Raw genomic sequence first — 25,465 nt, forward strand, 5'->3', positions numbered from 1 at the left:
GAAAGATATAGTAATCCTCCGGAGAGTCTTGTGACTCTACAGAGGACCTTGATTCAGATGCCTCCGAGTCTGCAGGAGAGACAGCTCTGTGTTGTATCTTACGCCTTTTTGCTGAGGGACTCTCTCCCGATAGTATAGTGGATATGCGTTTTTTAAACCACTCAAAGAAGGTGGAGGCCTCATCTCCAAACCTATCATCTTCCACTGGCTGCTGTAGTGAACATCTGCCTCACACATCCCCTTCTGCATAGTCTGCCAGAGGCTGGGAACATGATTCACACAGCCTGTGTTTTGCCTTGCTGGATCTTTTGCCCCTAGGTGCCTCGTGCGACATCTGTAGAAAAAAAGGGGGGTCAAATAGTAAAGCAGCTCTGAACTGTATGACCAGACCACAGCATAAATAACCAAGATAGTAGCGACAGTAATTAAACGGGAAGGTACTTCACAGTAACCAAAATAATAGATGCATATCCACAGTATGCTAAACAATCAACTACTATATACATATTGGCAGTGTGGGAAACTTCACAGTTAACCATGTATACCCAGAAGCAAAACAAAAACTTTAAATCTCCAGAGCCCTGCTGCCCTAAGCACAGTATCTACGGCAGCAGGGATGCCAAGGAGCAAGTTTATAAGCCTTACATGGCGGGAACGCAGGCGTCCCGCCCGCCCCCCGTGACGCGCAGCTCACTTCCGGTCTCCCGCGAATAGCGACTCACTGCACGCGGGAACGCCCCCTGGATCATGGACCTCCGAGCGCTCCGGAGACCGGCGCTGCGTTGAATCGGAAGCAAACACGCCGAGCCCAGAGCACACAAGACCGGGCAGGCACCGCATGGTAAGCTAAGTACTTCACAGTACCTGCTAGGCTCAAAATACACATCTTATGCGACCGGGACTTCACAGTCACCCTAACATACTGAGAAAAGCGGAGTGCTTCACAGCCTACCCGCATAATCCAGGCCAAAAACCTGTAAAAAAAGGAACAACAGTATATATAAAGACAGGAGGGATAAAAAAAACCCCTAAATACCCCTTCTGAGTTCAGAAGAATAAAAACTCTATGGCCTGTTTGTGGGTTTGTCCATTTATACCTAGAGGGAGGAGTCTGTTAATTGGGCTAATTACGCTAATTTGTTAATTTTTTTATGCTAATTACTTCTGACAAGTTCGGGAGGACGAACTTAACCCATTCTGTGCTGCCGTAGGACGTCCAGGAATGGATATTCAAAATAAAGAAATATTTTGGTTCATATATACAATATGTCTTCTTTATGTTTGCATCATAAAATTTATGAGTTTTTACTTTTGGAAGACACCAGAGGGCTTCAAAGTTCAGCAGCAATTTTGAAATTTTTCACAAAATTTTCAAACTCGCTATTTTTCATGGACCAGTTCAGGTTTGAAGTGGATTTGAAGGGTCTTCATATTAGAAATAGACCATAAAAGACCCCATTATAAAAACTACACCCCCCCCCCAAAGTATTCAAAATGACATTCAATAAGTGTATTAACCCTTTAGGTGTCTCACAGGAATAGCGGCAAAGTGAAGGAGAAAATTCACAATCTTCATTTTTAACACTCACATGTTCTTGTAGACCCAATTTTTTAATTTTTGCAAGGGGTAAAAAGGTGAAAATTTTTACTTGTATTTGAAACCCAATTTCTCTCGAGTAAGCACATACCTCATATGTCTATGTTAATTGTTCAGCGGGCGCAGTAGAGGGCTCAGAAGGGAAGGAGTGATAAATGGTTTTTGGGGGGCATGTCATTTAGGAAGCCCCTATGGTGCCAGGACAGCAAAAAAAAAAAAAAAAAAACACATGGCATACCATTTTGGAAACTAGACAAGTAGCAAGTGAACCTTAATACCCCACAGGTGATTCACGACTTTTGCATATGTAAAAACAAAAATTTTTTTTTTTACCTAAAATGCTTGGTTTCTCAAAAATTTTACATTTTTAAAAAGGATAATAGCAGAAAATACCCCCCAAAATTTGAAGCCCAATTTCTCCTGATTCAGAAAACACCCCATATGGTGGTGAAAAGTGCTCTGCTGGCGCACTACAGGTCTCAGAAGAGAGGGAGTCACATTCGGCTTTTTGAAAGCAAATTTTGCTCTGGGGGCATGCCGCATTTAGGAAGCCCCTATGGTGCCAGAACAGCAAAAAAAAAAAAAAACACATGGCTAGAATTTTGGAAACTATACCCCTCGGGGAACATAACAAGGGGTAATGTGAACCTTAATACCCCACAGGTGATTCACGACTTTTGCATATGTAAAAAAATAAATAAAATTTTTTTTTTTACCTAAAATGCTTGGTTTCCCATAAATTTAACATTTTTAAAAAGGGTAATAGCAGAAAATACCCCCCAAAATTTGTAACACAATTTCTCCCGAGTACGGCGATACCCCATATGTGACCCTAAACTGTTGCCTTGAACGACGACAGGGCTCCAAAGTGAGAGCGCCATGCGCATTTGAGGCCTAAATTAGGGACTTGCATAGGGGTGGACATAGGGGTATTCTACGCCAGTGATTCCCAAACAGGGTGCCTCCATCTGTTGCAAAACTCCCAGCATGCCTGGACAGTCAACGGCTATCTGGCAATACTGGGAGTAGTTGTTTTGCAACAGCTGGAGGCTCTGTTTTGGAAACAGTGGCGTACCAGACGTTTTTCATTTTTATTGGGGAGGGGGGCTGTGTAGGGGTATGTGTATATGTAGTGTTTTTTACTTTTTATTTTATTTTTTGGTAGTGTAGTGTAGTGTAGTGTTTTTAGGGTACAGTCGCACGGGCGGGGGTTTACAGTAGTTTCTCGCTGGCAGTTTAAGCTGCGGCAGAAAATTTGCCGCAGCTCAAACTTGCAGTCGGATACTTACTGTAAACCTCCGCCCATGTGAGTGTACCCTGTACGTTCACATTGGGGGGGGGGGGGGGGGGGGGAGAAACATCCAGCTGTTGCAAAACTACAACTCCCAGCATGTACGGTCTATCAGTGCATGCTGGGAGTTGTAGTTTTGCAACAGCTGGAGGCACACTGGTTGTGAAACACCGAGTTTGGTAACAAACTCAGTGTTTTGCAACCAGTGTGCCTTCAGCTGTTGCAAAAGCTACAACCCCCAGCATGTACGGACAGCGGAAGAGCATGCTGGGTCTTGTAGTTATGCAACAGCTGGAGGCATACTACTTTGGCTGGGGATGCTGGGGATTGTAGTTATGCAACAGCTGGAGACACACTGGTTTGCTACTTAACTCAGTGTGCCTTCAGCTGTTGCAAAACTACAACTCTCAGCAGTCACCGACAGCCAACGGGCATGCTGGGAGTTGTAGTTATGCAACCAGCAGATGCACCACTACAACTCCCAGCATGCACTTTAGCTGATTGTGCAAGCTGGGAGTTGTAGTTATACAACAGCTGAAGGTACACTTTTCCATAGAAAAAATGTGCCTCCAGCTGTTGCAAAACCATAAGTCTCAGCATGCCCATAAGGGAATGCTGGGAGTTGTGGTGGTCTGCCTCCTCCTGTTGCATAACTACAGCTCCCAGCATGCCCTTTTTGCATGCTGGGAGCTGTTGCTAAGCAACAGCAGGAGGCTGTCACTCCCCTCCTACTGCTGCAGATCCACGCCGCGCAGGTCAGTCCCGCCGCCGCTCCTGGGGCCCCGATCCCAACATTAACGCCGGGGATCGGGGTCCCCAGCACCCGGGGTGCACATCCCGCACCCACTCACTTCCTCCGGAAGAGGGGCGGAGCGGGTTGCGGGAGTGACACCCGCAGCAGGCGCCCTGATTGGTCGGCCGGGAAACCTCACTCCTATAGGCTATGGCTGTTCGGGGCCGTCTCTGACGGCCCCGATCAGCCAGTAATTCCGGGTCACTGGAGACCCGATTGACCCAGAATCGCCGCAGATCGCTGGACTGAATTGTCCAGCGATCTGCGGCCATCGCCGACATGGGGGGTATAATGACCCCCCTGGGCGATATGCCGCGATGCCTGCTCAACGATTTCAGCAGGCATCGGGCACCGGCTCCCCTCCGGCTAGCGACGGGGAGCCGGGAATGGACAGGACATACTCCTACGTCCTCGGTCCTTAAGGACTCGGAAACAGGGGCGTAGGAGTACGTCCATTGTCCTTAAGGGGTTAAACATTAATAACCCTGGAATGCTTTTAGTTATCATTCTGATTCCGAGATAGTTTTTTCGTGACATATTCTACTTTAACATAGTTGTAAAATTTTTTGGTAACTTGCATCCTTTCTTGGTGAAAAATCCCAAAATTTAGCTTTTTTCTAACTTTGAAGCTCTCTGCTTGTAAGGAAAATGGATATTCAAAATATTTTTTTTTTTATTCACATATACAATATGTCTACTTTAGGTTTGCATCATAAACCAGAGGACACCAGAGGGTTTCAAAGTTCAGCAGCAATTTTTCACAAAATTTCTAAACTCACTATTTTTCAGGGACCAATTCAGGTTTGAAGTGGATTTGAAGGGTCTTCATCTTAGAAATACCCCATTATAAAAACTGCACCCCCCAAAGTATTCAAAATGATATTCGGTCAGCCTTTTAACCCTTTAGGTGTTTCACAGGAATAGCAGGAAAGTGAAGGAGAAAATTAACAATCTTCATTTTTTACACTCGCATGTTCTTGTAGACCCAATTTTAAAATATTTACAAGGGGTAAAAGGAGAAAATATATACTTATATTTGTAGCCCAATTTCTCTCGAGTTAGCAGATACCTCATATGTCTATGTAAAGTGTTCGGCGGGCGCAGTAGAGGGCTCAGAAGCGAAGGAGCGACAAGGGGATTTTGGAGAGTACGTTTTTCTGAAACGGGGGCATGTTGCATTTAGGAAGCCCCTATGGTGTCAGAACAGCAAAAAAAAAAAAAAGAACACATGCCATACCATTTTGGAAACAAGACCCCTTGAGGAAAGTAACAAGGAATTAAGTGCGCCTTAATACCCCACAGGGGTTTCACGACTTTTGCATACATAAAAAAAAATTTCACTAAAATGTGTGTTTCCCCCCAAATTTCACATTTTTGCAAGGGTTAATAGCAAAAAATACCCCCAAAATTTGAAACCCCATCTCTTCTGAGTATGGAGGTACCCCATAAGTTGACCTGAAGTACACTACGGGCGAACTACAATGAGTCATATTTGGCTTTTTGAGAGCAAATTTTGCTCGGGGGGCATGTCGCATTTAGGAAGCCCCTATGGTGCCAGGACAGAAAAATAACCCCCACATGGCATACCATTTTGGAAACTAGATCCCTTGGGGAACATAGCAAGGGGTACAGTGAGCATTTACCCCCACTGGTGTCTGTCAGATCTTTGGAACAGTGGACTGTACGAAATTTTTAAATTGCACAGCCCGCTGTTCCAAAGATCTGTCAGACACCAGTGGGGTGTAAATGCTCACTGCACGCCTCATTACATTCCGTGAGGGATGTAGTTTCCGTAGTTTTTTTTTTTTTTTTGCGTTTGTCAAAACCGCTGTAACAATCAGCCACCCCTGTGCAAATCACCTTATATGTACATGGTGCACTCTCCCTTCTGGGCCTTGTGGTGCGCCCCCAGAGCACTTTGCGCCCACATATGGGGTATCTCCGTAGTCGGGAGAAATTGCATTACAAATTTTGGGGGGCTTTTTTTCCCTTTTACCTCTTGTCAAAATGAAAATTATAGGGCAACACCAGCATGTTAGTGTAAAAAATAAATTTTTTTACACTAACATGCTGGTGTAGACCCCAACTTCACCTTTTCATAAGGGGTGAAAGGCGAAAAAGCCCCCCAAAATTTGTTAGGCAATTTCTCCCGAGTACGGCGATACCCCATATGTGCCCCTAAACTGTTGCCTTGAAATACGACAGGGCTCCAAAGTGAGAGCACCATGTGCATTTGAGGCCTGAATTAGGGATTTGCATAGGGGTGGACATAGGGGTATTCTACGCCAGTGATTCCCAAACAGGGTGCCTCCAGCTGTTGCAAAACTCCCAGCATGCCTAGACAGTCAGTGGCTATCTGGCAATACTGGGAGTAGTTGTTTTGCAACAGCTGGAGGCTCCGTTTTGGAAACAGTGGCTGTGTAGGGGTATGTGTATATGTAGTGTTTTTTACTTTTTATTTTATTTTGTGTTAGTGTAGTGTAGTGTAGTGTTTTTAGGGTACAGTCACATGGGCGGGGGGTTACAGCAAGTTTCCCGCTGCGAGTTTGAGTTGCCGCGCAAAATTTGCTGCATCGCAAACTTGCAGCCTGATATTCATTGTAAGCCCCTGTGCATGCTGGTATTTATAGTTTTGCAACAGCTGGAGGCACACGGGTTGGGAAACACTGAGTTAAGAAACAGACAATGTTTCCCAACCAGTGTGCCTCCAGTTGTTGCAAAACCACTACTCCCAAACTCCCTAAGTAGTAGTTCGGCAACATCTTTAGAGCCAGATGTTGCCGAACTACAACTCCCAGCATGCTTGGAGTTGTAGTTTTGATACACCTGGAGGACTACAGTTTGCAGACCACTAATACAGTGGTCCCCAATCTGGGCCCTTCCAGATGTTGCAAAACTACAACTCCCAGTATGCCCTTACTGTCCAGGCATGCTGGGAGTTGTAGTTCTGCAACATCTGAAGGGCCAGATGTTACAGAACTACAACTCCCAGCATGCCTGGACAGTAAGGGCATGCTGAGGATGTGTAGTTTTGCAACATCTGGAAGGGCACAGTGGTCTCCAAACTGTGGACCTCCAGATGTTGCAAAACTGCAACTCCCAGCATGCCCAGATGCCAAGGTCTGTCTGGGCATGCTGGGAGTTGTAGTATACAGGGTCCCATTACAGCAATGCATGTCGCTTTACGGCGACGTGCATTGCTGTAAAGGGCCCGACCGCGGCTGAAGATCCACTCACCTGTCGCCACCGCCGCCGTCTTCATCGCCGAGATCCGGGTCTTCAGGGACAAGGTAAGTACCGGGGTCTGGGCCCCAGCACTCCCCCGTCCCCCGTCCATCCTCAGGTCTTCCTCCCGTCCTCTCCGGACTTCCAGGGGCCGGGCAGGGCGGGAGGAAGTAACCGCCCCCCCCTGCGATTGGTCGGATAGGAGGCTTGCCACCTCGCTCCTATACTTTAGCATGGTCCTGGCTGTCTTTGACAGCCGGGATCATGCAAAATTACCGGGCGGTCGGGTCCCAGAGACCCGATCAGCCCGGTATCGCCGCAGATCGCAATGGCGATTTCCCTTGCGATTTGCGGCGATCTCCGACAAGGGGGGCCTACATGGCCGCCCTCGTGGTTGCCCTGGATGCCTGCAGAATCATTTCAGCAGGCATCCGGTTCCGATCTCTGCCCGGCGCGCGGCAGGGACAGGAAAATGCCAGGGCGTATGGATACGCCCTGGGTCCTTAAGGCCCAGGGTGTGAGGGCGTATCCATACGCCCTGGGTCCTTAAGAGGTTAAACAGTACAAGGAGCTTAATAAAATCTGTAAAAATGTAATAAAAACAGCAAAAATTCAAAATGAGAGACAGGTGGCCAAAGAAAGCAAAACTAATCCTAATTTTTTTTTAGATATATAAATACAAAAAAAAAAAAAACAAGGACAGAGCATGTAGTAATGATAATGGGGAGGTTGTCACGGGCGATCAAGAGAAGGCGGAGCTACTGAATGGGTTCTTTAGTTCTGTATATACTATGGAAGAAGGAGCTGACATTGGACAGGTCAGTGCTGGTAACACATCATGTAATGTACTGAACTGTTCCACCTCTAGGGGGAGGAGGAGTAGATTGGGCACAGGTGTATAAATCTTAGCTTGGGACTCTTATTGAGAGCTTGCTCTTCTCAGTGTTGCTGTGTAAGAGGGGGCGTGAAAGAGGAGTTTCAAAAACAGGAGTTTGAAAGCAGGAGGTTGAGATCGCTGTGAGTGTTAATTTCTGAACCCACAAGGTCTACAAAAAATTTTAAGTGTAAGTCTGTTTTTGCCTATACATTTGTGAAATCCCCATAACTAGATGGCCTCCATGTTGGAATATGCAGTCCAATGTATATCCTGTTCAATGTATGCAATCCTTGAACAACAGTTTGAGGGTGCATATTGTTGTGCGAGATGTGTGCTAGTTGTCCGTTTGGAAGCCCAGATCCTGCATCTAGAGGGGTGACTGGCAACAATGAGAAGCATTAACAACATGGAGAGGAGTCTCCTGCTCACTGAGCAGGCACTCTCGGGAATAGAGGTGGGGGAGGACAGTGGGACGGAGTTGCAGGACAGTCAGGCAGTTAGCTGGGTTACAGTTAGAAAGCGGGGTAGGGGAAAAAGTGTCAGGGAGGCTAGTCCTGAACTGGCACACCCCAACAAGTTTGCCCGCTTGGCAGATGAGGGGGATGCCATTACAGAGCTAGCAGAACTGCAGCAGGATACCGCCTCAGACCGCCAGGGGGGTGTCTGCTCCAGAAAGGAGAGAGGGAGGAGTACAGGGCAGGCCAGACAGGTACTAGTGGTGGGGGACTCAATTATTAGGGGGACAGACAGGGCAATCTGTCACAAAGACCGGGATCACCGAACAGTGTGTTGTCTGCCTGGCGCACGAGTTCGGCACATCGCGGATCGGGTTGACAGGTTGCTGGGCGGGGCTGGAGAGGACCCAGCAGTCATGGTACATACTGGCACCAATGACAAAGTAAGAGGTAGGTGGAGTGTCCTTAAAAATGATTTCAGGGACTTAGGCCGCAAGCTTAAGGCAAGGACCTCCAAGGTAGTATTTTCTGAAATACTACCAGTACCACAAGTCGCACCAGAGAGGCAGCGGGAGATCAGGGAGGTAAACAAGTGGCTCAGAAGCTGGTGTAGGAAGGAGGGGTTTGGGTTCATGGAGAACTGGGCTGACTTCACTGTCGGTTACCGGCTCTACCGTAGGGACGGGCCGCACCTCAATGGGGAGGGTGCAGCTGTGCTTGGGGAGAAGATGGCTAGAAGGGTGGAGGAGTGTTTAAACTAGGGACTTGGGGGGAGGGAACCTACAGAAAAGAGGGGGAAGATAGTGTAGATAGAGAGGTGGGAATTATAAATGTACCTGGGGGTGGAGCGGAGGGAGGGGTTAGAATAATTAATAGGAATAGGCTTCATAGGAAAATAAAACTTACACCCTTGAATCCCATTAACCCCAATAACATAAAGGGTGGAAATGTAAAGTGTATGTTCACAAATGCCAGAAGCCTAGCAAATAAAATTGGGGAGCTTGAGGCCTTGATACTGGAGGAACATATTGATATAGTTGGGGTCACTGAGACATGGCTGGACTCCTCGCATGACTGGGCTGTCAATCTGCAGGGGTTTACATTGTTTCACAAAGATAGAATGAACAGAAAAGGTGGTGGAGTCTGTCTGTATGTTAGAAGTGGTATGAAAGTCAGTGTGAACGATGCCATAGTGTGTGATGATTCTGAGGAGGTGGAATCACTGTGGGTAGAATTACAAAAGGAGGGAAATACTGAAAAAATAATACTTGGTGTAAACTACAGACCCCCTAATATCACTGAAGAGATAGAAGGTCGGCTTCATAAACAAATAGAGAGGGCCGCCCGGGCAGGTACAGTGGTAATAATGGGAGATTTTAACTATCCAGATATAGATTGGGGTCCGGGGTTGGCTAAAACTACAAAGGGGCGACAATTCCTAAATTTATTGCAGGATAATTTTATGGGCCAGTTTGTGGAGTGAAGTGAAGTGATGCCTTGTTGGTTCTGATCATTTCCAACAACGCAGAGCTGGTTGGTAATGTAACTGTGCGGGAAAACCTTGGTAATAGCGACCACAATATAGTTACTTTTGACTTAAAATGTAGAAAACAAAGACAGGTGGGGAAGGCAAAAACATATAACTTTAAAAAGGCAAACTTCCCTGGGCTGAGGGCTGCACTACAGGACATAGACTGGGGGGAGGTGTTCTCAAATACTGATACAGAAGATAAATGGGACATCTTTAAATCAACTCTAAATAACTATACAGCTAAATATATACCAAAGGGGAACAAATATAAACGATTAAAACTAAATCCTACATGACTGACAAATGATGTTAAAAGAACAATAAACAACAAAAAAATAGCCTTCAAAAAATTCAAATCTGATGGGTCAGCTATCACATTTAAACAGTACAAAGAGCTTAATAAAATCTGTAAAAATGTAATAAAAACAGCAAAAATTCAAAACGAGAGACAGGTGGCCAAAGAAAGCAAAACTATTCCTAAATATTTTTTTAGATATATAAATGCAAAAAAAACAAGGACAGAGCATGTAGGAACCCTTAATAATGATAATGGGGTGGTTGTCACGGCCGATCAAAAGAAGGCGGAGCTACTGAATGGGTTCTTTAGTTCTGTATATACTAAGGAAGAAGGAGCTGACATTGGACAGGTCAGTGCTGGTAACACATCATGTAATGTACTGAACTGGCTTAATGTAGAGATGGTACAAGGTAAGTTAAGTAAAGTAAATGTAAGCAAATCTCCAGGGCCGGATGGACTACACCCAAGAGTTCTTAGAGAGGTAAGTTCAGTAATATCTGTACCCCTGTTCATGATATTTAGAGATTCACTGGTGTCTGGTATTGTGCCAAGGGATTGGCGCAAGGCGAATGTGGTGCCAATCTTCAAAAAGGGCTCTAGGTCTTCCCCATGAAACTATAGACCGGTAAGTTTAACGTGCATTGTGGGTAAATTATTTGAAGGACTTATAAGGGATTACATACAGGAATACATAGGGAATAATTGTATTATAAGTGATAACCAGCATGGGTTTACTAAGGATAGAAGTTGTCAAACCAATCTAATTTGCTTTTATGAAGAGGTGAGTAGAAGCCTTGACAGAGGAATGGCTGTGGATATAGTGTTTCTGGATTTTGCTAAAGCGTTTGATACTGTCCCTCATAGACGTCTGACAGGTAAGTTAAGGTCTTTTGGTTTGGAAATTTTAGTTTGTAACTGGATTGAACACTGGCTCATGGATCGTACCCAGAGAGTGGTGGTCAATGATTCGTACTCTGGTCTCCGGTAATTAGTGGTGTACCCCAAGGTTCTGTACTGGGACCGCTATTGTTTAATTTATTTATCAATGATATAGAAGATGGAATTAACAACTCTGTTTTTATCGTTGCAGATGACACCAAGCTTTGTAGCACAGTACAGTCTATAGAGGATGTGCATAAGTTACAAGATGACTTGGATAGACTAAGTGTCTGGGCATGCACTTGGCAAAGGAGGTTCAATGTGGATAAATGTAAAGTTATGCATCTGGGTAATAAGAACATGCATGCATCGTATGTCTTAGGGGGGATTAAACTGGCAGAGTCACTGGTAGAGAAGGATCTGGATGTACTTGTGGATCACAGACTACAGAATAGCATGCAATGTCAGGCTGCTGCTTCCAAAGCCGGCAGGATATTGTCATGTATCAAAAGAGGCATGGACTCAAGGGACAGGGACATAATACTCCCCCTTTATAAAGCATTGGTACGGCCTCACCTGGAATATGCTGTTCAGTTTTGGTCGCCTGTACATAAAAGGGACACTGTGGAGCTGGAAAGGGTGCAGAGACGCGCGACTAAACTAATATGGGGCATGGAACATCTTAGCTATGAGGAGCGTTTAAAGGAGTTACAATTGTTTAGTCTTAAGAAGAGACGTTTAAGGGGGGATATGATAAACGTATATAATTATATTAATGGCCCATACAAAAAATATGGAGAAAAACTGTTCCAGGTTAAACCCCCCCAAAGGACAAGGGGGCACTCCCTCCGTTTGGAAAAGAAAAAGTTTAGTCTCAAGGGGCAACACGCCTTCTTTACCATGAGAACTGTGAACTTATGGAACAGTCTACCTCAGGAACTGTTCACAGCAGGAAAAATTTACAGCTTTAAAACAGGATTAGATACATTCCTGGAACAAAATAACATTAATGCTTATGAAGAAATATAAAATCCCATCCCTTCCCCAATATCGCGCTACACCCTTACCCTTTAATTCCCTGGTTGAACTTGATGGACATATGTCTTTTTTCGACCGTACTAACTATGTAACTATGAACTGGCTTAATGTAGAGATGGTACAAGGTAAGTTAAGTAAAGTAAATGTAAGCAAATCTCCAGGACTGGATGGACTACACCCAAGAGTTCTTAGAGAGGTACATTCAGTAATATCTGTACCCTTGTTCATGATATTTAGAGATTCTCTTCTGTCTGGTATTGTGCCAAGGGACTGGCGCAAGGCGAATGTGGTGCCAATCTTCAAGAAGGGCTCTAGATCTTCGCCAGGCAATTATAGACCGGTAAGTTTAACGTATTAACATACAGGAATACATAGGGGATAATAGTATTATAAGTGATAGCCAGCATGGGTTTACTAAGGACAGAAGTTGTCAAACCAATCTAATTTGCTTTTATGAAGAGGTGAGTAGAAGCCTTGACAGAGGAATGGCTGTGGATATAGTGTTTCTGGATTTTGCTAAAGCATTTGATACTGTCCCTCATAGACGTCTGACAGTTAAGTTAAGGTTCTGTACTGGGCCCGCTGTTGTTTAATTTATTTATCAATGATAAATAATAGAGGATGGCATTAATAGCTCTGTTTCTATCTTTGCAGATGACACCAAGCTTTGTAGCACAGTACAGTCTATAGAGGATGTGCATAAGTTACAAGATGACTTGGATAGAATAAGTGTCTGGGCATCCACTTGGCAAATGAGGTTTAATGTGGATAAATATAAAGTTATGCATCTGGGTACTAATAACATGCATGCGTCGTATGTCTTAGGGGGGATTAAACTGGCAGAGTCACTGGTAGAGAAGGATCTGGGTGTACTTGTGGATCACAGACTTCAGAAAAGCATGCAATGTCAGGCTGCTGCTTCCAAGGCCGGCAGAATATTGTCATGTATAAAAAGAGTCATAGACTCAAGGGACAGGGACATAATACTCCTCCTTTATAAAGCATTGGTACGGCCTCACCTGGAATATGCTTTTCAGTTTTGGTCGCCTGTCCATAAAAGGGACACTGTGGAGCTGGAAAGGGTGCAGAGATGTGCAACTAAACTAACATGGGGCATGGAACATCTTAGCTATGAGGAGTGATTAACCCCTTAAGGACCAGGCCATTTTATACCTTAAGGACCGGAGCGTTTTTTGCAATTCTGACCACTGTCACTTTAAACATTAATAACTCTGGAATGCTTTTAGTTATCATTCTGATTCCGAGATTGTTTTTTCGTGACATATTCTACTTTAACTTAGTGGTAAAATTTTATGGTAACTTGCATCCTTTCTTGGTGAAAAATCGCAAAATTTTATGAAAAAAATGAAAATTTAGCATTTTTCTAACTTTGAAGCTCTCTGCTTGTAAGGAAAATGGATATTCAAAATATATTTTTTTTGGGTTCACATATACAATATGTCTACTTTATGTTTGCATCATAAAATTTATGAGTTTTTACTTTTGGAAGACACCAGAGGGCTTCAAAGTTCAGCATCAATTTTGAAATTTTTCACAAAATTTTCAAACTCACTATTTTTCAGGGACCAGTTCAGTTTTGAAGTGGATTTGAAGGGTCTTCATATTAGAAATACCCCATAAAAGACCCCATTATAAAAACTACACCCCCTAAAGTATTCAAAAAAACATTCAGTAAGTGTATTAACCCTTTAGGTGTTTAACAGGAATAGCAGCAAAGTGAAGGAGAAAATTCTAAATCTTCATTTTTTTACACTCGCATGTTCTTGTAGACCCAATTTTTGAATTTTTGCAAGGGATAAAAAGGAGAAAATGTTTACTTGTATTTGAAACCCAATTTCTCTCGAGTAAGCACATACCTCATATGTCTATGTTAATTGTTCGGCGGGCGCAGTAGAGGGCTCAGAAGGGAAGGAGTGACAAATGGTTTTTGGGGGGCATGCCGCATTTAGGAAGCCCCTATGGTGCCAGGACAGCAAAAAAAAAACACATGGCATACCATTTTGGAAACTAGACCCCTCAGGGAACGTAACAAGGGGTAAAGTGAACCTTAATACCCTACAGGTGATTCACGACTTTTGCATATGTAAAAAAATATATATTTTTTTTACCTAAAATGCTTGGTTTCCCAAAAATTTTACATTTTTAAAAAGGGTAATAGCAGAAAATACCCCCCAAAATCTGAAGCCCAATTTCTCCCGATACAGAAAACACCTCGCATGGGGGTGAAAAGTGCTCTGCTGGTGCACTACAGGTCTCAGAAGAGAAGGAGTCACATTTGGCTTTTTGAAAGCAAATTTTGCTCTGGGGGCATGCCGCATTTAGGAAGCCCCTATGGTGCCAGAACAGCAAAAAAAAAAAACACATGGCATACCATTTTGGAAACTAGACCCCTCGGGGAACGTAACAAGGGGTAACGTGAACCTTAATGCCCTACAGGTGTTTCATGACTTTTGCATATGTAAAAAAAATATTTTTTTTTTTTACCTAAAATGCTTGGTTTCCCAAAATTTTTACAATTTTAAAAAGGGTAATAGCAGAAAATACCCCCCAAAATTTGAAGCCCAATTTCTCCCGAGTACGGCGATACCCCATATGTGGCCCTAAACTGTTGCCTTGAAATACGACAGGGCTCCAAAGTGAGAGCGCCATGCGCATTTGAGGCCTAAATTAGGGACTTGCATAGGGGTGGACATAGGGGTATTCTACGCCAGTGATTCCCAAACAGGGTGCCTCCAGCTGTTGTAAAACTCCCAGCATGCCTGGACAGTCAACGGCTATCTGGCAATACTGGGAGTAGTTGTTTTGCAACAGCTGGAGGCTCCGTTTTGGAAACAGTGGCGTACCAGACGTTTTTCATTTTTATTGGGGAGGGGGGTTGTATAGGGGTATGTGTATATGTAGTGTTTTTTACTTTTTATTTTATTGTGTGAGTGTAGTGTTGTGTTTTTAGGGTACAGTCGCACGGGCGGGGGTTCACAGTAGTTTCTCGCTGGCAGTTTGAGCTACGGCAGAAAATTTGACGCAGCTCAAACTTGCAGCCGGATACTTACTGTAATCCTCCGCCCATGTGAGTGTACCCTGTACGTTCACATTGGGGGGGGGGGGAACATCCAGCTGTTGCAAAACTACAACTCCCAGCATGTACGGTCTATCAGTGCATGCTGGGAGTTGTAGTTTTGCAACCGCTGGAGGCTCCGTTTTGGAAACAGTGGCGTACCAGACGTTTTTCATTTTTATTGGGGAGGGGGGCTGTGTAGGGGTATGTGTATATGTAGTGTTTTTTACTTTTTATTTTATTGTGTGTTAGTGTAGTGTAGTGTTTTTAGGGTACAGTCACACGGGCGGGGGGTTCACAGTAGTTTCACGCTGGCAGTTTGAGCTGCGGCAGAAATTTTGCCGCACCTCAAACTTGCAGCCGGATACTTACTGTAATCCTCCGCCCATGTGAGTGTACCCTGTACGTTCACATTGGGGGGGGGGGAACATTCAGCTGTTGCAAAACTACAACTCCCAGCATGTACGGTCTATCAGTGCATGCTGGGAGTTGTAGTTTTGCAACAGCTGGAGGCACACTGGTTGTGAAACACCGAGTTTGGTAACACACTCAGTGTTTTGCAACCAGTGTGCCTTCAGCTGTTGCAAAAAGCTACAACCCCCAGCATGTACGGACAGCGGAAGGGCATGCTGGGTGTTGTAGTTATGCAACAGCTGGAGGCATACTACTTTGACTGGGGATGCTGGGGATTGTAGTTATGCAACAGCTGGAGACACACTGGTTTGCTACTTAACTCAGTGTGCCTTCAGCTGTTGCAAAACTACAACTCCCAGCATGCACTTTAGCTGATTGTGCAAGCTGGGAGTTGTAGTTACACAACAGCTGAAGGTACACTTTTCCATAGAAAGAATGTGCCTCCAGCTGTTGCAAAACTACAAGTCCCAGCATGCCCATAAGGGCATGCTGGGAGTTGTGGTGGTCTGCCTCCTGCTGTTGCATAACTACAGCTCCCAGCATGCCCTTTTTGCATGCTGGGAGCTGTTGCTAAGCAACAGCAGGAGGCTGTCACTCACCTCCAACGATCCTCGCCGCACAGGTCAGTCCCTCGTCGTCTCCGCCGCCGCCGCTGCTCCTGGGGCCCCGATCCCAACAGGGGCGCCGGGGATCGGGGTCCCCAGCACCCGGGGGTGCACGTCCCGCACCCGCTCACGTCCTCCGGAAGAGGGGCGGAGCGGGTTGCGGGAGTGACACCCGCAGCAGGCGCCCTGATTGGTTGGCCGGTAATCCGGCCGACGAATCAGGGCGATCGTGAGGTGGCACCAGTGCCACCTCACCCCTGCTGGCTCTGGCTGTTCGGCCAATAATTCCGGGTCACCGGGTCACTGGAGACCCGATTGACCTGGAATCCGCCGCAGATCGCTGGACTGAATTGTCCAGCGATCTGCGGCCATCGCCGACATGGGGGGTCATAATGACCCCCCTGGGCGATATGCCCCGATGCCTGCTGAACGATTTCAGCAGGCATCGGGGACCGGCTCCACTCCAGATGGTTGCGGGGGGCCGGTAAAACACATGACGTTCTCATACGTCATGTGTCCTTAAGGACTCGGAAATGGAGACGTATGAGAACGTCATGTGTCCTTAAGGGGTTAAAGGAGTTACAATTGTTTAGTCTTGAGAAGAGATGTTAAAGGGGGGATATGATAAACGTATAAGTATATAAATGGCCCATACAAAAAACTGTTCCAGGTTAAACCCCCCCCCCCCCCCCCAAAGGACGAGGGGGCACTCCCTCCATCTGGAGAAGAAAAGGTTTAGTCTAAAGGGGCGACACCCTTCTTTACCATAAGAACTGTGAATTTATGGAACAGTCTACCTCAGGAACTGGTCCCAGCAGGAACAATTAACAGCTTTAAAACAGGGTTAGATACATTCCTGGAACAAAATAACATTAAAGCTTATGCAGAATTATAAAACTACATCCCTTCCCCTTATCCCCTTACACCCTTCCCTTCAATTCCCTGGTTGGAATTGATGGACGTATGTCTTTTTTCAACCATACTAACTATGTAACTATGTAACATGATGCATCAAATTATTGAAGTCCCCAACCACCAAGATTGTTGTATCAGGCAGGGAGGACAAGAAGGTGACCAGCCTACGTAAGACATCGCCCGAGTAGGGGGGGAAGTATATATACCGCAACCAGAACTAGCAAGACACGATTAAAAGAGCCACATAAACAAATAAACCTTCCTTCAGGGTCAATAAGACTAGATATACTGGTAAATATAATACTATTATGTATGAGAACACTCACACCGCGGGAATGCGATGAAAACGTGGGGTGGAACGTGTGACTTTAGTCTCAGCCAGCAAATGCGTTTCTCCGTATGACACGTCCGCTCACATGCCGTGCGTGGCCACGCCCCCAAGATGGTTTATTTACGGTTCTTGGTCTTTCTGTCTGACCGAAATGTAGTGATGCCTTATACTGTCACAGGGGCGCGTGCTGGCTGGGAGGCGAGTCCCCTCCCCAATTTATTTTCCACCATGCATTCTTATCGTTTACCCATATTCCTACAATATGGTTATAAATATCACTAGCTTGAATGTTAACGGTCTCAATGTACCTCAAAAAAGATTGCACTTTTGGAGGGAAGTTCTTACTCTTAAAATTGATGTAGTGTGCGCCCAGGAGACTCATCTCCTAGCCAAAGAAGCACACAGACTTAAAAACCCTGCTTTCCAACAGGTATTTCACTCGCATTTCACCTCTAAGGCTCGGGGAGTATTTATTGGTATTAGAAATTTGATATCTTTTCTGCTAGACCATGTTGAACCTGACTCCCAAGGTAGATATATAATATTGTATTGCACTATTGCAATATTGTATCAACTCTGTAAAGCTGACGTTAGTTTCCCTCTACGCCCTTAAGGGACAACTCAGATTCCTCGATTCCCTACTTAAACATGTCCTCCGGAAATCCTGGGGCCCCCTGGTTTTATGTGGGGATTATAATTCAGTTATGGATCCTATCGTAGACGCCACTTCCACTTCTCACGTCCCTTCCCTTTCATTGTCCTCCTGGGCGTGGAAAGCGGAACTCTATGATATATGGCGACTGCAACATTATACAGAAAAAGACTACACTCATATTCTAGGTTAGACATGTTCCTTGTGGACAGAAACATCTTACAATCAGTCAGCAACTCCTCCATAGGCATGATTTCCTGGACAGATCCTGCACCTATTACGCTCACTATTACTGATACAGTTTCTTCTCCTCTATCACATTCTTGGCGAATAAGCCGGTTTCTTCTATCCCACGGAGAATACTTGCAAAAGCTCTTAACTGACCTCAAGGAATACTTTCTCAGGAATGCCCCCACCGCACCATCTTGTATAACACTGTGGAATTGCCATAAGGCAGTTATACGCGGCATATGTATTAAATATAGCTCACATTTAAAAAAGCACCGTGACATAGAGATCTCCTCTCTTCTGACGCGCATACAAATATTGGAGCTTCTTAACAAACATACCCCCTTAACGGATACGACCTCTCAGCTACTTGCCCTTAGGCGGGATCTTCGTTGCATGTTACTTTCCTCATATGAGAAATCGTTCAGAAAAACGAAGGCCAAATTTTATTCACAAGCCAATAAAGCAGGTAAACTACTCGCCAACTGCCTCAAATCCCAATATGCTAAATCCAGGATACCCCTTCTTACTCACCCCACTACTAACACCCCGCTTTTCACTCCAAAATCTATAGCCGATGGCTTTCAAGCATTCTATGCCAATCTCTAATCTTCACTCCTCTGTCTCTGAACACCCAAATACGGCCGCAGCTATCCAAATATATCTAAATAGACTTCATCTCCCATCCCTCTCCCCCTCCCAACTAGAAAATCTGAATGCCCCTATCTCCTCCTCAGAAGATCAGAAGGTGATACGTTCTCTGCCCTCGGACAAAGCACCAGACCCTGACGGCTTCACTAATTCCTATTACAAGCTGTATCATGAAATTTTGTCCCCCTATCTAGCTATGTTCTGCACTGCAGCCACTACGTCTGGTAACCTCCCTAAAGAGAACTTACAATCTATAATCACAACAATACCCAAGCCAGGGAAAGCCACAGAGCTACCACAAAACTACAGACCCATCTCACTTTTAAATCAGAACTTGAAAATATTTGCTAAACTTCTGGCCAACCGACTCTCCTTATGTCTCCCTAGTTTAATTCCACAGAACCAAGCCGGTTTCATATCGGGCATCAGACTTCAGACAATACAAGACGTCTGTATCATGTCCTTCATCAGGTAAGGTCCCAGTCATGCCCAGCCGTTTTTCTTGCACTAGACGCAGAAAAGGCCTTTAATCGCCTTAAATGGTCGTTCACTTTTTCCAGTTTTACGCAAAATGGGTTTTGTGGGCAACATCTTGTCCGCAATCACTTCCTTATACTCCAACCCCTCAGCCCGGGTCCTATCGAACGGGGCTCAATCTGATGAATTCACCATATCCAACGGCACTAGACAGGGCTGCCCCCCATCCCCTCTCATCTACATCCTTTCTATTGAACTCCTTGCCCAAGCCCCATTGGCTCCAGTACCCACACTATTTCACTATATGCCGATGATGTCATTCTCTCTTTGAGGCACCCTCAGATCTCTCTGTGTGCAGTCATGGACGATATCTTAGAGTACGGTGAATTATCTTACTATCTCCTTAAAGGGGTACTCCAGTGAAAAACTTTTTCTTTTTTTTTTTTTATCAACTGGTGCCAGAAGGTTAAACAGATTTATAAATTACTGAACAGAACAGCATATGTTTGCTAAGGGGATTTCCTTTTACGCTGGCATTTCCTAAAATGGACAGAGATGTCAGCAGAGAGCACTGTGCTCATGATGTCAGCAGACAGCTCTGTGTTTCAAACTGAAAACAATTTCCACTGTAGTATTCAGCAGTTAATATGTACAGGAAGGATTAAGATTTTTTAATAGAAGTAATTTACAAATCTGTTTATTTTCTGGCACCAGTTGATTAAAAAAAAAAAAAAAGTTTTTCACCGGAGTACCCCTTTAATAAATTCGAAAACGCAAGCGTTACCCGTCAACATGCCCCAGATGACTATAGCTGCCCTCCGATCCCAATTTTCCTTTGATTGGTGCTCCTCCACTATAGATTATTTAGGAACGCATCTTACCTAGCCAACTAAGGATATTTACAAACACAACTACGAACCATTAATAAGTGATCAACATGACCAATAATCTATCCGGCTCTGAAATTTCTTGGTCTGGTAGAGTTGCTACTGAAAAGATGTTCCTGCTCCCCAAACTTTTATACGCCTTCCTATACCCCTCCCTAAGCCCTTTTTCACTAAAACCCAAAAGATAAGTTTCTAGATTTATATGGGCTGGTAAAAAACCTAGACTGAAGGCCTCAATAATGATGAAAACTCGTCCAGCAAGAGGTTTAGGTGTCCCTAATATCAAGGGATATTACACAGCCACACTGGTCTCCCAACTAAAGAAATGGTGGAATCCGCTACCTTCTATCCCTTGGTCCCTGATTGAACATTAACCCCACAATGTTCCCTACACGACTTAAGCTGGGTTCACATTACGTTTTTCAACTACGGTTCCCGCATACGTTTTCTATCAAAAACCGTATGGGAAAAAAAACGGATGGAACAGTATGGGAAAAAGTAAACCGTATGCGTTTGTAAACAGTATACTGTTTTTAAAAGTGCATACTGTTCCGTCCGTTTTTATAGAAAAAAAAAACATACGTTTTTGAAAATTTTGTCCATTTTTAATGGGAGGGGTCATGGGTGGGGACTTTAGGATTCAAATGCGCATGTGCAAAGTAAAAACATATACGTTTTTCCCGTATGGAACCGTATACATGTGCGTTTCCCATTGACGTCCATGTTAAAAAAAAAAACGTATGCGGTTGCAGTACGGTTTTTAAACCGGAGACAAAATTGTGGTCAACCACGGTATACACCATTTTTTAGAGATCTTTTGGAGCCAACATATAGGTTTTATATAACTTAAGAATATCTTTATACTAAAGACATAATATAAATAATATATGCCAAAGTAGTTCTAACAGTAATATTACCTGAGAGATGACCTTGAAAGCAGTTGTTTTACCAAGCTTCTCCCCTCCTCTGCTTACTGACTCAGCTGAGTGTTTGGCAGTTTTTGCAGCCTCTTCAACTCCTTCACGAATTTTGCGGCCAAGATCACTTTTGCCAACTTCATCAATGCTCTGCAAAAAGAAGATGGCTTAAGAAAAAATAGAAAACAAAAATAATGGCAGATTGGCAGATTTATTTGAAGAGTTATAGAAATTATCTATTGAGGGCCTACAACTTTTACTGCATTGTGAAAAAAGATACAGACTATACTGGTTAATGTCATCATATACAGCCTATAAGACCATATGGGGGAGATTTATGAAAACCTGTCCAGAGGAAAAGTTGCTGAGTTGCTCATAGCAACCAATCAGATTGCTTCTTTCATTTTTCAGAGGCCTTTTCAAAAATAAAAAAAAGAAGAGATCTGATTAGTTGCTATCGGCAACTTTTCCTCTGGACAGGTTTTCATAAATATTCCCCTAGGGGGTCTAAAAAATAGTGAAAAAAACAACCAAAGTTGCATATTTTTGGTCACTTTGCATAGCCTAAAAAATGTATAAAAAGTGATCATAAAGTCCCATCAAAATAAGAATGGTACAGATAAAAACTACAGATGACAGCGTAAAAAATGAGCCCTCAAAAAAAAAAAAAAAGTTATTGTGGTCATAAAAGGACAATTTTAAAACATACAAATTTTCATGCAAAAATATATAATTGCAACTTTTTATAATAAAAAACCAAACCTATATACGTTGGGTATAATTTTAACGGTAGCTCAGTAAAGCTGATAAAGCCCTGAATTGCGTATTTAGGTCACTTCATATACTACAATTTTTTTTTTTTACAAAAAGCGATTAAAAAGCCCCATCAAAACAAAAATGATACTGTTGGGTCTATAATATTCTGATATATTGATCGCTATATCTATACTCATATGCCTTTATTAAATGCAGGGATGTGGAAATCCTATCGCCCGACACCCGGGACAAGTAGTTTTGGGCGCCGGGCAGGTGAATTTTTTATAGATTTAGCCCTGTATCAGGCAAGCAGGGACAGACAGACTTCTCCCTTATTTTTCTTTAATACCGGTGTGAGGTGCAGGAGCCGATGCAAGTCTGCACCTCACACCGGCGCTCACAGTGTATAGAGGGGGCAGTGGCAGACTCCAGCTGAATTCAGTAGCCGGGGGCCGCTGCTCAGAGCCCCCAAGCCGGTGTGAGGGGATCTCAGGAGCGAGGGCAGAGCCCGAGATCGCACGTCTGCAGGAGATGATTAAGCCACGCCCCCTCATCCCCCCTCCCAGAGGATGGAGAGCGCAGCTCTGCATAATACAAGACGACAGGGGGAGAATGAGGACGTCAACAGCTTCTCCCTCCCCCACACACAGCCTCTCCCTTCCCCCTGCTCTGTCTACACAGGACCTCATTTATCACAGGGAGGTTTCAAGTATTCACAGGGAAAATACAGAGTGGGGAAAGGACGTGTGTGAGGAGACTGCACTGCACGGGCTGGGGATTTCACCTCACACCGGCTCAGGTGAGGAGGCCGAGCATGCAGGCGGCGGGAAGGGTGGTTATATATGTAAGTAATGTATTATTGGGGGGGTGTATCAGTGGCGGGTGTATGTATGATGTGTGCATATGTATGGTGTATGTGTCATGTGTATATATGATGTGTGTATGGTGTGTGCGTGATGTGTGTATGTAATGTATGATATAGGGGGCAGCGGCAGGTGTATGTATGATGTGTGCATATGTATGGTGTGAGTATATGTGTATATGATATGTGTATGGTATGTGTGTGATGTGTGTATCTGTAGCAGCGGTGGGTGTATGTATGATGTGTCTATGTATGAATGTAATGTATAATATAGGGGACAGTGACCCGGTGTATGTATATGTTTATGTTTGATATGTGTATGCATGTACGTTTTGTATAGGGGCGGACTGACAAGTGCTGCTGCCAGTTGTGCAAATTATTTTTAATTTTTTTTTACTGGTTTCTGGCCACCCGCACTAAATTGCACCCCCAGAATCCCACCCTTCATACTCACCCGCCGACCAAGAGACCCACGGATGCACGAAAACACGCCCGAACCAAAACTACAACTTCCAGCATGTTGCACCATAACCGAATCTGTAGAACTATAAAGTGTAACATGCTGGGAGTTGTAGTTTTGGTTCAGGTCAGCTGCAGAGCCATAGGCTGCATCAGGGCATGCTGGGAGTTGTTATTACTAACTGTAATTCCCAGTATTCCTTGACACAGCCTATGGCTTTGCCGCTGACACAAACCAAAACTACAACTCCCATTATGTTACACAATAACCTTACTGTCCTACTATACAGTGCAACATGCTGTATCAGGGCATGCTGAGTGTTGTAGTTATCTAGTAACTAAATGCAACTTCCAGCATTTTATGACACATAAATTAGAGTAAATAAAATGCAGCACATAAACTGGAGAAGCAGAACACCCCCCCCCCCCCCCCCACCCAGTAACACAGCATTGGTCAGTGTTTTCCAAGCAAAAGACTCCATATATAAGTCCCTATCAAGACTGAAAAATAGTGATTAAAATATTTTAAGCCCCTTTCCTAATAAAAGTTCCGATAATAACAACAGATCATGTCACACAAGATTACCCTCATCCCTGTATATGGAAAAATTGGCGTTATAGGGGTCAGATGGGGGAGGGGGAACAATTTTCTGTGGTTGCCTCGGGTGTAAAAGGAGCTAGCTACAGCCCTCCCGCCGCTAATAGCCTGGCATGCTGCGATCACCGTGGCAGCTATTAAACCATTAGATCACCGCTGTCTAAGTTGACAGCAGTGTCTAAAGGAATCTTATATCCATCCCTGGTGGTTTAGTGGGGGGGGGATCGTACTATTTTGGTTGAAATTATTTTATCTACCAGGGCAAGTGGATTTTCTTGAGGGACAAGTAGATTGTGTTCCGCTTTAGTCCCTTGGACAAGTAGTTTTTTTTTATTTTTTTATTTCCACACCCCTCAAATGCTATATGCTATTGCTAAATATTGCAAAAGAACTTTGCTTTCCTTAAGTCAAAACATTTCAGTTTCTCTCTTTGCCTGTCACTAAGACTAGAACTGAGATGGATTCTGTGGATACAAGAGGTCATTTGTGGAAGGAGGGAAACATCTCAAGATAGAGACGTTGCAACACAAGTAGGGCAGCAGCTAACGATTATTTTAACCCCTTAAGGACCAGGCCATTTTACACCTTAAGGACCAGAGCGTTTTTTGCAATTCTGACCACTGTCACTTTAAACATTAATAACTCTGGAATGCTTTTAGTTATCATTCTGATTCCGAAATTGTTTTTTCGTGACATATTCTACTTTAACATAGTGGTAACATTTTATGGTAACTTGCATCCTTTCTTGGTGAAAAATCCCAAAATTTGATGAAAAAAATGAAAATTTTGCATTTTTCTAACTTTGAAGCTCTCTGCTTGTAAGGAAAATGGATATTCAAAATAAAAAAAATTTTGGTTCACATATACAATATGTCTACTTTATGTTTGCGTCATAAAATTTATGAGTTTTTACTTTTGCAAGACACCAGAGGGCTTCAAAGTTCAGCAGCAATTTTGAAATTTTTCACAAAATTTTCAAACTCGCTATTTTTCATGGACCAGTTCAGGTTTGAAGTGGATTTGAAGGGTCTTCATATTAGAAATACCCCATAAAAGACCCCATTATAAAAACTACAACCCCCCCCCCCCCCCGCCCAAAGTATTCAAAATGACATTCAATAAGTGTTTTAACCCTTTAGGTGTTTCACAGGAATAGCAGCAAAGTGAAGTAGAAAATTCACAATTTCATTTTTTACACTCGCATGTTCTTGTAGACCCAATTTTTGAATTTTTGCAAGGGGTAAAAAGGAGAAAATTTTTACTTGTATTTGAAACCCAATTTCTCTCGAGTAAGCACATACCTCATATGTCTATGTTAATTGTTCGGCGGGCGCAGTAGAGGGCTCAGAAGGGAAGGAGCGACAAATGGTTTTTGGGGGGCATGTCACCTTTAGGAAGCCCCTATGGTGCCAGGACAGCAAAAAAAAACACATGGCATACCATTTTGGAAACTATACCCCTCGGGGAACGTAATAAGGGGTAAAGTGAACCTTAATACCCTACAGGTATTTCACGACTTTTGCATATGTAAAAAGAAACATTTTTTTTTTAGCTAAAATGCTTGGTTTCCCAAAATTTTTACATTTTTAAAAAGGGTAATAGCAGAAAATACCCCCCAAAATTTGAAGCCCAATTTCTCCCGATTCAGAAAAC

At 43.9% G+C, this 25,465-nt stretch overlaps 1 protein-coding gene across 6 annotated transcripts in view; it reads right to left on the reverse strand.

The window, feature by feature from the left end:
- The window catches only part of TIMM44 (translocase of inner mitochondrial membrane 44), a 443,715-nt gene that overhangs the window by 357,591 nt on the left and 60,659 nt on the right, over positions 1 to 25,465 (reverse strand). For all 6 annotated transcript variants that reach the window (XM_056572218.1, XM_056572200.1, XM_056572226.1 and 3 more), the window contains exon 5: positions 21,138 to 21,287. In XM_056572218.1, coding sequence (XP_056428193.1) covers positions 21,138 to 21,287 — 150 coding nt within the window. The remainder of the gene's footprint in view (positions 1 to 21,137; positions 21,288 to 25,465) is intronic.

This window comes from Hyla sarda, chromosome 1 (assembly GCF_029499605.1).
Source record: "Hyla sarda isolate aHylSar1 chromosome 1, aHylSar1.hap1, whole genome shotgun sequence".
Lineage (NCBI taxonomy): Eukaryota > Metazoa > Chordata > Amphibia > Anura > Hylidae > Hyla > Hyla sarda.